General features: G+C 31.7%; 1 protein-coding gene across 1 annotated transcript in view; it reads right to left on the reverse strand.

The window, feature by feature from the left end:
• The window catches only part of LOC118184008 (uncharacterized), a 62536-nt gene that overhangs the window by 12611 nt on the left and 34392 nt on the right, over nucleotides 1-15533 (reverse strand). The window contains exons 9-10 of the mRNA XM_085821384.1: nucleotides 12768-12923; nucleotides 1980-3555 (exon numbers count right to left, since the gene is read on the reverse strand). Of these exons, the coding sequence (XP_085677510.1) occupies nucleotides 1980-3555; nucleotides 12768-12923 (1732 nt within the window). The remainder of the gene's footprint in view (nucleotides 1-1979; nucleotides 3556-12767; nucleotides 12924-15533) is intronic.

Here is a 15533-nt window from a genome sequence, read left to right on the forward strand (position 1 = left end):
AATGTGGAAAATCTTTTCACATGTTAATTTCACCTAATGAGAATATGTTTCATTTAATGTTAGCTGGATTAAAGTTAAAAAAATACTTAAGGTACCACCAATGATTAGAATGGGAGATTTATTAATTTCTGGCACAAGATTCCTGTTCTTAATGTAAGATTTTATTTCACTTATTAGGATAATAAGGATATGTATTTTTTAAAGTAAGTATAGTTCTAAATAACTATCAGCTTTTTTGTAAATTTTTTCATATCCAAAAGTTAAAAAAGGTTTTCACAAGTTAAACATGTTCAGCTCATATGTACACATATCAGTAAATGGAAGCAACTGAAACAAAATTTTAACACTTGTTATAAAAGGTAAACTCTAATATTATTTAGATTTATTACATATATTTAGTTCTGATAAATATTTCATGTAATTACAATATTAGTACTTACTCTTTACTTAGACCTAATACATTACAAAATCAGAAATAGTTTGTGTTCTCAAAAATAAAACTCCAGTCAACATCAGACATTAAAACAACCTAAAATCAACTCCAAAATTTGTGATTCCCTCCACAATTTCACTTCAAGAAAAACACAAAATTACACAGATCTTGAAACTATAATAAAAGCATGTATAAAACAAGAATTTTTACTAATATTGTTAGCTAAATTTCATAATAATTCCAAATATACTTTAAATAAGTAAATTCAAAATACAAAGCATGTAAGATTACTATACACCAATCTGGTTGAAAGAATAGTTTTATACGGTTAAAATATGTAAGCTGTTACACTATGGAAACCTGGCAAAAACCAAAAGTTTAAAACCTTACTTCCACACAATTTAACAATTTACAGTTTTAGACCTTTAGTTTAAACTGTAAAAATAAGCACAAAATAATGTCTATTAGGAAAAACAATAAAAAAAAGTACTAAGTGTTAGTACATACACTGAGCTCGTCAGTGCTGGGGAGAAGTGTTAGGAGGGTTTCGCTGAAGGAGATTGGAGGCTGGAAGTTTAAAACATTTTCTCAAAAATTTCAATTCTCAGAAAAATTGAATAACTAAAGTAGAGTGTGCTGGTCTGTACAACTTACTTTTTTATTTGCTTAATTTTTAAAGCCATGTTATAAATGGCAGGCAATATTAAACATAAATGAACCCCTCAGCACAACAACATTTATAATATCACACTTTGCAATTAAAATCAGGATTCAGAATACAGTTTGAAAGCTGAGTCACAGTAGCATGCCAGTGCTCTCCAATTTCCCTCCCCAGCAGACCCTCATAAAACTTAGTCATGCAAAATACCTGCCACCAAAAGAGTACTCCACTAAAATACAAAAAGGACTCAAAAAAAATTTTTTTTTAACCTCAACCTAACAGATACAATGAAAACTGTAAAAATACTTGTGCCATGTGTCTGGTGAGCAAGTTCTTAATACTTAAAGAGTCAATTCTATGCTTACACAAATTTTACAATGTTTATACTGAATATAATCATTATCAGCAACTTTACATTATTTTAAGTTTAGGACTGCAATCATTTGCCAGTTTCAACTATTATATTAAAAATTATGTATAAAATTAAACATAGCTAGTTTATCACTGAATTTTAGTGCAAGAAGTGCTGATAGCAGACATAAGCTTCTGCACTTATCAATCTGATCATTGCAGTATCATATATTTTATTCAAAATTTAGATAAAATACAATTTTATATTTGTCTAAATTATAATTAAAGTAAAAATAGTTCATATATACATGAAATTAAGCTTATTTTACAAATTATTTATTAAATTGTATATTTCTAGATCTGCATAAAAATCATTAAATCCTTAGTATTCAAAGATATTCAAATGTTAATGAAATATATGTAGATTTTCAGATCATTGGTTATATTACCCCAATTTGAATGCAGAATAGTATAATTTATCAGTTAAGTTAAGAAGGAAAATTACTAATGATAGAAAATATGTTTAACTCTTACCTCATTTAGCTGAGTCACTATTTTATTGAAGGCAGTGATCCAGCGACGCTTAGCTCTTGACATAGTAGGATCGCCATCATCAATAGTCAGTTCAGGAACATCATTTCTTGGCATGATCATTTCATTGTTCATTTCTGACAAATCTAAAGATGGAGGCACTCCTTTATTTGACATTACACTAGGTCTCCTATCCCTCCCTATATCAGTTTCCTTATTATTAACAGTTAGATTATTTTCATACTCTGTTTCTCTATGAGTCACTACTGAGTCTCTATGAGGTGACTTATATACTAAATCATTTTCTGGTCCTAGATCATCTTCTGGGAGTTCTTCTTCCCTAATATCTGGAAATTCTGGTTTAGGTATGTCCTCTTTGTCAAAACTTTCTTCAGCAGGCAGCCACTCATTCCGTTCATTATCATCTTGCCATTTACTAATTACAGAGTCAATTTGATGATTAGTCATAGGTTCTTCAGACCATTCTTCAACTACCGTTTCTTCACTCCAACCATTCTTTATAGATTCAACTGCATGACTCTTCCAATGCTCAGCATTTTTAATTGGTTCAACTGTAGTGTGGCCAATCCACCGATCTTCATTATTTAAAGGTTCAGCCATAGTATATCTATCACTTATTTTTACTTCAGCTGGATGATCATTCCACTGTGTACCATTCTTTATAGGAGGCAAAACATGGCTATTCCTTCTTTCAGAAACTTTAACAGGTTCTAATTTTGAGCCATTCCACCTATCATTTGGTTGAACAGGTGGTTCAACTGGTTGAGAATTCCATCTGTCAACATCTACATTGGCAGGATGACCATTCCAACGATCTTTTGTTTTACCATGTTCTGGAGGAAGCCTTTCAATGACTGGAGGAACATCATCAACCCAACTGTTTCTACCATGAGCAGGTGTTTCTTTAATAATGGGAATATCCTTATTCCATTCCCCTCCTCTAGGACTCTCTTTGTAGTCAGTTTCAAAACTCCTTTTATTCCATTCACTGCCAGTGCTATCATTATGCCAATCTTCTGGCTCTGGCTTGGATCTATTACTTCTAACTGGAATTGTCCCATTAACCTGACTCCAATCAGTTCGAGGTTCTTCAGATATATATTTGCCACTTGTTTTAATAGGAGGTGGTTCTGGTTTGCCATTCCATTCTGGCATGTAATATGCATCTGAATCTGCATAGCTATGTGATGATGTATATCGACTACCTTTTTCCCAATCTGTAGAAACAGAATCTTCTCTAACACTTGGATAACTTTCAAAACTACTCTGAGGATAAGTTTCAGGACTGTCCCGATAACCATAATCATCTTGATTGAACTGTTCAATGAAACGGTCATGAAGGGATTCATCAAATCCAGTCTGACGCTCTAAACTACGACGCCTATCAGAACGTTGAAAACGTTCCAAATTCCTTTTATCAGTTTCATTATCAATAGTTTCTTCCTCAAAATGACAATGTCTCGAGCTTCTGTCTGTTTCGAATGAATAACGCACATCACTTTCATAATCTAAGCTAAGGCTATTATCATATCCAGATGTAGACCTAGTTGAGCGGGATCTAAAAATAACAACAATATATAACTAATGTGACTTACATATATTTATTTCATAAGAAAAAAAATTCTTAGTATATTTTATAGCAAAAGAAAAGTTATTGACTAACTAAATTTAATCAAACAAAACAGCAATAGTAAATATAGTCATGCAAAGGTCATACTGTTTGTAAAATAACCAGATTTGTTTAAGATAAGCAACATAATAGTATGCTTCAATAAACTAGAATTAAGATTTACATTTATTTAAATCTCAACATCATATAGCTATTTTTATGTGGCCTCTTTTAAATATAACAAAAATAAAACCTTATATTTTGCATGCATACTTTAATAGCAGTTTTGAAGATCATATTTATACAAAGCAAAACAGAAAACCCATCTTGCTATATTTTAAATGAGCATATTAATTCAACTACGAAAATAATATAGTAAGAGTAGAACATTTAAAAACATATCACTACAAAAAGAAACTTCTCAAACATAAATCTTAAGACCTTAAAATGATTCTTGTGACACTAGATTTACTTATCAACAATATATTACTTCTTAACCATTGAAAACATAACACCACAGAGAAAGGGATTTTGATTACCTAATATATAGATGAAAAATTTCTTGCACATAGTATACACAGAAGTATCTTTTTCCATAAAAAGCAAGCAGAAATATCTTTTGTTTAATTTGCTGCACTTATTACAATTTCACTTCTTGACAATAGTAACTATGATTAGCAGAAAAGAAATACAGGCTGAAATACTTTCTCACAAACCACATTTAAGTTTGCAAAATTAATTACATTAATTTTGGTAATTTTGGAATATCTACACCCCCACTGAAATGTTGGAAAAAAGTACTTTAAAAGACACAGCAGTATGTTGCCAAAAGGTATTTATGTGACAACTGAAGTATATGTCTGTGTTTCTGCTATACTACAACCCAATGACGTCTGTTTTGGCTAGTGAGAAATACAATATCATATGATACCGAGATCATGCAATTCTCTGATGTTTGTTTAAAACATGTTCACTGTCATGAACATCACCAGCTAGTTTTAAAAACCTTCATTCTATGCCACAAAAGCATTGCCCGTAGGTCACTGGTATCTTTCTACATAATGTTAAATAAAAAGTCTTGCGCAGTTCAGAAAAGACTTTGTATTTGTATGTGGCACTCTGGGATAAATGTTCTAAAAAAGTATTCAAGCATGGACACTTCGCACTGTTTATTATCAGCTCAACAAAGCTTCTATTTTGAATTTGAAATTTTTTTGATTTTGCAGACATGGGTGAATGAAGCAATAATTTTACATTTTTAAGCTAAAAAGGATAGTTTTTTTATTGAAATAAATTGTAAAATTTGGATTCTTTCATCAAATTATTTGGATTTTATTTCTTACCTCTTGATTTTACAATCAATAAAAAGCCTTTAAAAACAATTAAATTAGTCTTAAATTTGGCACCCCAATGATTAACTTCATATGGGAGCAGTGAATGTGTTAAGCAAAAACAGATTGCTGAGTACATGGAGAAAACAAAGTTCAAAAACAGAGGATTTAGCAAAAGGTAAATGTTCTATTATCTATGTTTTTTTTGCTTTTCCAATTTTATCAATTGATTGACCTTGTATGGAATCCTTAGTGTAGTGACACTTTGAAAATGGCTATTGCCTTTTGCACATTAGCTTGCTGAAATATCACTCATTAACAAGTTCACAAATCCTCTCTAATGTTACCAATTACTTCATGACTTTTTAGTCAGACTTTCATAATGTGAGAAATGTTCCTAATGCTTACTTTGAATGCTATGAGATTACCAGGAAAGAAGCAGAAATGCAACAAGTGTAGTTTTAAATACATGCTGCTTCTCTCCCTCTCATATATATATATATTTTTTTAACGTTTATGGTTCATCCATTCCATTATATTTTGATAATTCTCTGCTTATGATTTTTATCCAAGAAATTTTTTCTTAGAAAATTGCAATTAATTGTATTCATCTGCTGATCCAATTTTTAAAATGGAAGATATTTCTTACACTTCACTGACACTACCCTGAAATAAATTGTTTCTCAGGCATATAAATCTTAGCTACTTTGTATCACTGTTTTAATAAAACTCTTCACAAATGTTACTTTAATGTACAGCATCAGAAGGCATATAATTTTCTTTTTCTTTCTAGTATCTCCAAACACTTTATTGATGACAATAAACAATGGCATTAGTGATCTTATTTTGATCAATATTTTCAACTGTAATATATTTAATATATTTTCCTGTCACTGCAGTCCAGTTTTAAAAGAAAACAGCAATATTTTTCATAGCTCAGCCGAAATGCAATTAGAACAGAAACTGTCTAATTATTATTTTGATTGACACAAATGCTCTACCTAAATTTTCCCCCTTTCTTTTTTTTGGGGGGGGGGAGGAATCTCTTTCAGAAGGATTTCCAATTTTTCATAGTCCCACATAAAGGGACAATTTTTCAATCATAAATGTTAACTCATTATAAATACAGCAGAAAGAATTAACATAATAAACACACTTCCTAAACAGTATCATTATTTTTTAAGACAGATAATAGAACACTATACTGAAACAGAAGACGATACTGAAATCATAATACAGTCAAAAGTCGTTAATCCGGACTCGTCGGGACTTCGGCGATTCCGGATTATCGATTTTTCCGGATTATAGATCATGAGTTTAAATCTGGTAAGATGGCATACAGAAATTATAAAATTAAAAATATGAAACCGTAATTTATGAAATAAAGAACAATTATGATCTAAAGGGTATCAAAATTTACAAAAAAAAAAGCTTAATATTTATTTGTTTACTTTATTAAACATTTCTTTCAATGTAAGTTGTTTAAGTTGCTTCGTTTTATGTGATAATACTTAATTCTATAAACAGACATAATTTCTTCTTCAGTTACAAAGTTCCGCTGTTCAAGTCCTATAATTGCTGTGTCGAGAATACCGACTAATTTGACAATCGAAATTTTTTCGTTTTCAATAACCTCTGTGTCACTTTCTTCACTATCGGAAGCGAATTATAATGACGAGGAATTTGATTTAAATCATGTCAAAGACGGAGTACATCGAGATGAAATACTACATTTAGTAAGGAATTATAAGCCAAATAAAATAAAAACATCTGCCCTGAAGATAAGGATAGTGCTGATAGATCAACTGCCGCAACCTTATTCATTGCGCGCCACGGCGTTTCCCCCCCTCCAGCCGTAGAGCAGCGTGAAATTGATAAACACATTTCATAATGGTTACAAAAATGAAGGATATGCTTTTATCCATTTTTTGCAGCAATTCCACTTTTTGTTTAATGGACTTCGAAACATACTTTCGCTTTGTAGATCCTTTACATATTAGTAAATATATATCGGAAATTCTATTTGACATAATTGAAAGTTCAAGCTTACTTTTATAAAATTGCTGTAACAGTCTGCAAAAAATAATAAGCCGGATCCAATTCGAAGATTAAGGAACAACGCAATCTGCAACATTAACTGAATTAGATAATTTTAGTTTAGCTTATACCATCCGTTATACATTAAACGCGCATGCGTAAACATATGCGCACACGCATATTCGCAGCCGTAAAGGTCTTATGCGCATGCGTCAACGCGACGCATGCATAGAAAGTTTGTAGCTTTGAGGTCCGGATTATAGATCATTCCGGATTATGGGTGTCCGAATTAACGACTTTTGACTGTATAGCAGCAGATACAATGGTAGCAACAGAAATTACTAAATTATCATTGTTCACACTTCCATTTTACAACATAAACCTAATTTATAGTTACAGTTAACTGAAAAATGGTACTGCAATGTAAAAAATAAAGATGTAAAGCACTAAAGTACTCACAAGCATAAATAAAAATTATTTATTAGCCTGCACCTATACACATAGTTTATATTTCAATATAACATTCTTACAAAACATTTGCATACTATCAGGTGACAACAAATGATATTTCTTAGGAACTACAAGAAATATCTAAATGCATATATGAAATTAGCATATACAAACATATAGAAAACAAGACATATATTTTGTGACAAAGTTATTTGCAAATCAGTGTAATTAACTTTGAAAAATAAGTTTAAAAATTTTCAAAATTCAAGTTGTTTAATTTGTCAATCCATTCAATAGATGCATGTCATGTAAACTGTATAAAAAGCATCTATTTTTCTTTCACGATATCAGATATAGGAATCCTGTATTAAGTTTCGAGAAAATCATACACTGATGTCTTTGGCATGCAGTCTGATAGTCGTGGCTTCAGTACAAAGGTCTGAGAAAAGGGAAACGCCAAGTGAAAAAGGAAGACATTTCTGTGAAAACACAGAAAAGTTGCAATTGAATAACGTTAAATTTGGAGACAACAGTAATGAAGCACTCAGAGTGATACTGTTTGCTTATGGTTGCAAAATACTTAGCTATGCTTCCATTATTTCAATGGTGGAACCATTTCAAAAATTGTAGCAAGCAAATGCTCTAACAGATGTCAACATTGCTAACTCATAAGCAAATAATGAGCAGGGACTACTATGTAAGAAACCTGAAAATAAATTTACACATAACATTGATGATGAAAAGATTTGATTTATTCCAAGCAAGGTTCTCTGCTCCCAAAGACAGTACCCAACTATATCTTGTTACTATAGCAGTGCTATATGAAATTTATGGGCATCACTATAATAACCTGTGCATAGCATGCACTAAGCATCATGAATTACTTAGCATTCTCAACATTGAAAAGCTAACAGTGTAGAAGGAAGGCATCTTTAAATGAGGAAATAAAAAAAGCCACATTTGAAAGGCTAACAAAGAAGTAATAAAACAGTATATTTGAATCATTTATAAAAACTCATGAAAAAAGTAATTTAATGTAAAGAGTTTTATTTTAAAAATTGGAGAGGGGATAAAACCACACAGAACATAGGATTCTGAAAATAATTAATTGCAAAAATTTTCAGTCAATCTTCATACAAAAAGTTCAATTCCATACACAGCAACAGTCATTAACTTGACATTAACTGATTTCTAACACACACACACATACACCCAAAAAAAACTTTCAACACACTTCACAAAAAAGAAAATTCAAAACTATAACTATACCATATATATATCATTCATTACAAATACGAGGGTTATTTAGAAACTAAGGTCTGAATTGCCATAGCCAATCAAATATTGCGCAAACACACTATGAAACATTCATGCATAATGACTTCTGGCATGCCTTGTTCATCAAACGACGCCATTTGCATTAGTATTGTTGCAGTGTGCTATGTTTAGTGTCATTTCAAAATGTTTAGAACAACTGATCAGCCCACCAACTATGAAAAAAGGTCAGTGATTCGGTTTTTGATAGCAAGGAACATTTTAGCAGCGGAAATTCATTGATAAATGAGCGATGTATGATGCATCGCTCATTTATCAATGCAATGAATGACAGCAAATTGTGTATGTAACCCCAATCCAATGAATGACAACAAATTGCATAAGTGGGTGAGAGCTTACAAAAACAGAAGGGAAAATGTCCATGATGAATTGGAATCAGGGCAACCAACAGTGATCACAGGAGATATGGACAATGCCTTCGATACAAAGATTTGTGAAAACTGGCAGTTCACAATTTCAACTTCAGCATTGGAATTTCCGAATGTGGGTAGGACAACTTTGCAGAAAATTGTCTCAGAAAATTTGCAATTTCACAAACTGTGCACATGTTGGGTTCCCAAGCTGCTTACTGAAGAACACCAAATGAAAAGAATGGCTTGTGCTCTTGATTTTTTGGACTGATGTCATACGGAATGTGATCAAATTTAAGGACAGTCACAGGCGACGAGACGTGTGTTTCTCACGACACCGTAGTCTAAACATCAGTCAATGGAATAGCATCATCAGTCAAAGGCAAGGCCAAGTATCTCAACACACAAGGTTCTGACAACTGTATTTTGGGATAGTATGGAGTCTTGTTATGCAGCAAGGGACAAAGATGAATGCAGCAACTTACAGCACTACCTTCACTAAACTTGGATGTATGATACAGAATAAGTGACATGCCCATCTGACATATGGAGCTTTGTTGCTGCACGACTATGCCAGACTCCATTCTGCCATTCACACCAAAATCTGAGCAGATCTTTCGGATGGGAACAGATTGGCCACCCTCCATACAGTCCAGATTTGCGCCGAATGTGCCTAAGGCAGTATCAGAGGCAAGTGCTTCACTACAGATGACATGGTGAAAGAAGCAGTTCAAGACTAGTTATCCTCACAGGAAACAGACGTCTATGACTTAAACATACAAAAGCCTAGAAAACGTTATGACAAACGCTTAAACAAATATGGAAACTATGTTCAAAATAAATAAAGTTATAAGGAATTAAATAAAAAAAAGTTTTTTTAAAACAATCTGTGATGGTTTATGTTTTATAAGAAATCAAACCTTACTTTCTGAATAACCTATGTAAATAACTGCATTTTAGTCCAAATCAATTATGATAACACAATAAACAATACTTTAAATGACATACAAATCACAAATATGATACCACTGGATAAGAAAAAACTAATGCAGTGTAAGTATTCTGCTGAATACCACTAATGGAACACTTCAAATTATTTCTCATTTATTCACAAAGAATAGTTCCAAAGAATTCTCAGTTTTTAATTTAATTTTTATTCTCACAGCAGCATTCGAACTGCATTCAGAACTGCACCAACACTGATATATACATAAGGGTATATTCAAAGAAACAACATTAAAATTTTTATATATATTCAAAGAAATATATTTAAAGAAACACTATTAAAATTTTTATATTTTGATATTTTGATAATCCATTAAAATATATAAACATTCTAAAAATTTCCTTGTTACTGAATCAATCTATCTCTTATATAAGCATGCTAATACTTTTATGATTAACAATTCAGTAAAAATAGTCTTGTATTAGCAAACATTTTTTAGTATTAGCAACTAATCATTTTTCATCTGATTAGTTTTGTCTTAGTTGACAGCAAATTAAAAAAGGTAAAGTTCAAACCGTAACTATAAAGAGAAATTAAAATGCTCAATTATAAATCAAACATTTGAAAAATACTTCATACAACTTAAAAAATGAAACTCTTTCCTCCCTCATTTCCATCAAGAAAATATATCATACTGATATACATAAAACTGGTAGGCATCTTTGCATATGATTGACAATGAATTAGAAGTTTTTCATGTCACAAAAGGGCATGAAAATATTACCATTTTTGCTAATACATGCAATGAATTCTTTTTCTTAAATACATAATTCAAGCACTGCTTTGTTACATATAATCAAATACAGCTCCAAGCAGAGATGACATATATGCAACTCCATGCTGATTTTTGGAGGCTGTCATTTAAGTTGTTCACACAAATAAACAAGGATCTGTTTAGCTTTCAATTATTAGTATGTACAATTTATATGGGATGCCAACAGTAGTGATCAGAAAGGATGCCAAAAATGCTGGAATGGCATTCTTTTGACATCATATAATGAAAAATATTCAAAAAGTTCCAATGAATATTTTTCCTTTAAAAAGTTGAAAAACAGCTACTACAACATTACAGATACTGTATGTATGCAAAATGTGACAACTGTCTTAGTCTTTTTCCTGGCCATTACTCTACCAGCTTCAGTTGCATTTTTATCATAACATAATTTACAATATTTCCGTACTCCAGAAGCTTTTCCCGGTTTTCTTTGGAGTTTATGTTGTTGTTTTTTAGATATTCTTGCATTTCTGTTCGAAGGAATATCACACAATTTTTCACAACTTGTAAGGGATAGCGCTAATTCTTTCCAGACTTCAGTAATGCTAATTTTCTGCTTCGTAATATCTTTGAATAGAATGTAACTATTTACAAAACAGACTTAGCACGTAATGTGTTGAATGAATGCCTATAGGAATCACGTTCCAAACGTAAACTATCTTCTACTGCGATAAGAATTGCTGGCCCTACTATACCAGCGCTTTTAAGCGGCATGCATGGCCTGAATGGGATTGCCAAAGAAATACGCTTCGTGCTCAACGTGCTAACCATAAGCAAAAGGCGTCACTGCATGAAGGCGCTGGCTAGACATTTGCAAGACGGAGCCAATTAGGCTTGGTGCGAGTCTGCCGATGGGCATATTTAATCAAAAATTATCAAATATATTATTACTTAAAAAACCTTATATGAATCTAATTATTTTAAAATACTACCAATAACCTAAAATTTAAACTGAATTGAGTACATAATGTAGTGAGTATACATCTCAAAAATCTTAGTATGAAGAAAAATCAAAAGGCTTTCAGTTCATTTCATAAATTCCATTATGACCACAACTTCATATGATAAACAAAGCAAATACAAGCCATAAGTGCAATGCCATATAATTCTAGAGAGATATTGATAAAATTAACTTATTTTTTTATATGTCTAAAACTAAATTGTTTTTGTTCTTATATATGTATGAATTTCATAAAAAAAAAAAATTAAAAACACATCCTTTTTAAATAATTCCTCTAATTTATATTAAAAATTACATTTTCACACATAAGTTGTTATGGAAAAGAAAAGAAATACTTATAGGGAAATAATAAGCATTTCTTATAACAATACACTGCAGGCATTTAAATTAATTCATTTTGATTCCATCAAAAGAAAAAATATAATGTATTTAACTCTTTGTATTTCCATTAAGTTGCTTGTTCTAATTAAGATAATAATGAAAATTATGATCAGTTGGCTGAAAAAATAAATAACTTCTCACAGTTAATTCAGTATCAGTTATGCAAGAATTACTCCCTTCCCCATAAAAGAACCGCACATTAGTCACATGAAGCCTTCAGAAAACTTAAATCAGATTTAATGATAAAATGCTTCCAATTTATACATCAATTACATTTCCTTCAACTGCTGAATTTTTAAAGGAGGCTATTGAAACTTTAAAGCTCACTGCATTATTTCTAAAACTGGAAAACTGAAGCAAACACTATCCCCCCCCCATTATTTTTCTCCTTTCCTCAATATTTTATCAAGCAAAGTCAAGATAATACATAGATCAAATATTCAATAATTATCAAATAAAAACTATAAACTTATGCATAAATTAATTACTGATTTCAAAAATACTTCATTTATCAAAAAGAACAAAACATTCTCACCTATCAGTGCTGTGTGAATTCATTCGATTATTTGGTCGACTGTTATAATACAAGGGATCTTCAATAGAATTCCTATCGATATAATCATTTCGATCTCTAGAATTTACAGAATGACCTTCATAATCAGTTTCATAACTATTTCCAGGTTCTATATACCTACAAATATAAAAATAACTTTCACAAAATAGATAATTAAATTACACAAAAACTACAAGACACTGCTAGCCATTGAGGTTGGTACATCATGAAGGAAGCACACAATAAACCAGAAATTTTCATGAAAGTGGAATATGCAAATAATATTTCCAGAGATGTACATACTGAGTAATAATATATCAAAGTATTATAAGAATGCAACTTCAAATGCAATTTCTCATCTGGATTTCACACTTACTTTTTGCTTTATGTGTTGGAGATCATGTTGTGCTTCATGTAAGAAGAAAAAACTTACACCATGACTATGGATTATTATAACCAAACAATTGTTGCTGACGTTGGTCAAGATTCAAATGTAAAAGATCTGAACAACCTTACCCAACCATGTCCATGACAAAAACCTATCTTGTTCACATCTCTATTAGGAACTGGACAGCCACATCTTGTATCCAGGTCAGAAACTGGATGTGTTGCACAACATGCATGGCAAATTCACATGTAAGACACAACTGCCTCTGAAACACTACAGAACTGTCCAAAAGGCAACCACGACTTTAGTTTCCATTGACTCCACCACAGGAATCGGCACTTATAGTAATAGTGCATTCAACGATGCATATGGATGCACCATTGGTGTGACACCTTTTCTGACAAATCCCAGTTACAATTACTTTAGTGGAATGTTACAGTCCTGTTTCCACAAACTTGTTATCTATATATCACACTGAATCTGACGTGAAAGAATACTTCAACAATTTTTTTAAGGAGACAGTATCTGAAAAATGTAGGAAATACATTCTCAAAATCTTTTTAGTAATAACTAATAAATACATACAAAGCTATTATGAATGTTAAACCAATTATGCCCATTATACTTACATGTTGCTAATCTTATGAAAATTCTTCCAATTGATAGGCCTCTATCATCTTACTTAATTCTTTGAATTTTACTTTCATTTCATAAATCACTTTCTATTCTGAAATTTGTACGAAAAAATATCTCACATATTTGAGAATTTTTCAGATGTTTACCTTTTTGAAGAATAGACTGGGTATTCTAAACAGCTATGTTAAATGCAAAATATAAGTTATTTTCAATAACTAGTTCAGTTGAAGGTACCGAATAAAGAAAAGTATTTTATAAATATGCAAAAAATGTCGCATGTCAAAAAATTTTGAAATTTCAAGTCTCAAGAAATAAATACTTGCAAATTTTTATTAACTTTTTTTTTAATGAGTGAAGCATCCCAACCCAATTCTGGTTTTTAAAAATCAATTTGTGAGGTACTGTTCTGTTATCGGAACCGGATTCAGAAATTTGTTCATGTATGCATGTAATGTATGGATGTATGTATGTGTGTATACACATACATACACACATACATATATACATGCATACATAACACATCCATCCATCCATGTATGCATATGCATACATTTCTGAATCCAGTCTAGATAGCAGAATAGTACCATTTTTGAATGCTTTTTGAGGAAAGGCTTAGTATGAATTATATTGAGAGTACAAATAAGTTTCCACCATTTGAAAAACAATGGCACTACCAGCAAGTTATGGTTAAATTGTCTGACATAAAGCACCATATCATAAGGTGGGACATCTGCTAACAAGATAACATATGATAACAGGCAGCAACAGGCAAACAAGATAACAGGCAGCCTCACCATATGAAATATTAGCAATTTTAATCAGCATCATAGATATTTTTCATGCAAAAATTTTGAGTTTTGATCTGAATAAGCGATTTTGTGGGAAGTTTTGATTTACCTCTTTAATTTGAAGAAATCTGCAGCTGAGGTGCATTCATTACTTATAGAATCATATGGTGAGGCTGCCTTAAGTGAGACAAGTTGTTAAGAAGTGTTTCAAAAGTTTAAGAACAGTGAATTTGATGTCAAAGATACAGAGCGGAGCAGAAGAATAAAAAGGTGTATGGAGACGTAGAATTGGAACACTATTGGATGAAGATTCATGTCAAACGTAAGTAGAACTTACATTAAGGGTGATTCAACAAGCAATTTCACATCATTTCAAATCATTGGGAATGATTTAAAAGAAATTGGGTTCTATATGAACTGAAGCCGAGAAGCGTTGAACACCAATTTTTCACACATGACATGTTGCTTGCCAAGCATAAACGAAAGGGGTTTTTTGTATTGTATAGCCACTGGTGATGAAAAATGGATCCACCTGTGATATCCCAAAAAAGAAGAAATAATGGGGCAACCCTCAACACTGGCAAGATTAATATTCATGGAAAAATAATCATGTTGTGTATGTGGTGGGATCAACTTGGTGGTATGTATTATGAGCTACTCAAACCAAACGAAACATTATTGGGGCTCTCTACCGAACACAACTGATGAGACTGAGATAAGCACTCAAAGAAAAATGTGTACACTACTACTCCAGACATGACATGATTATTCCCCTACATGATAATGCTCATCCACACGTCGCAGTGCCACTTATTCCCCCTTCCGCTGTATTCACCAGATATTGCTCCTTCTGATTCGATGATGCATAGCCTGTCTCAGCATTCCTTCACATCATATGAAGATACAAAAAACTGGGTTGAATTGTGGATAGCCTCA

This window comes from Stegodyphus dumicola, chromosome 7 (genome assembly GCF_044657685.1).
Source record: "Stegodyphus dumicola isolate Sdum_Otavi_A_Nest chromosome 7, ASM4465768v1".
In the NCBI taxonomy this organism is placed as follows: Eukaryota; Metazoa; Arthropoda; class Arachnida; order Araneae; family Eresidae; genus Stegodyphus; species Stegodyphus dumicola.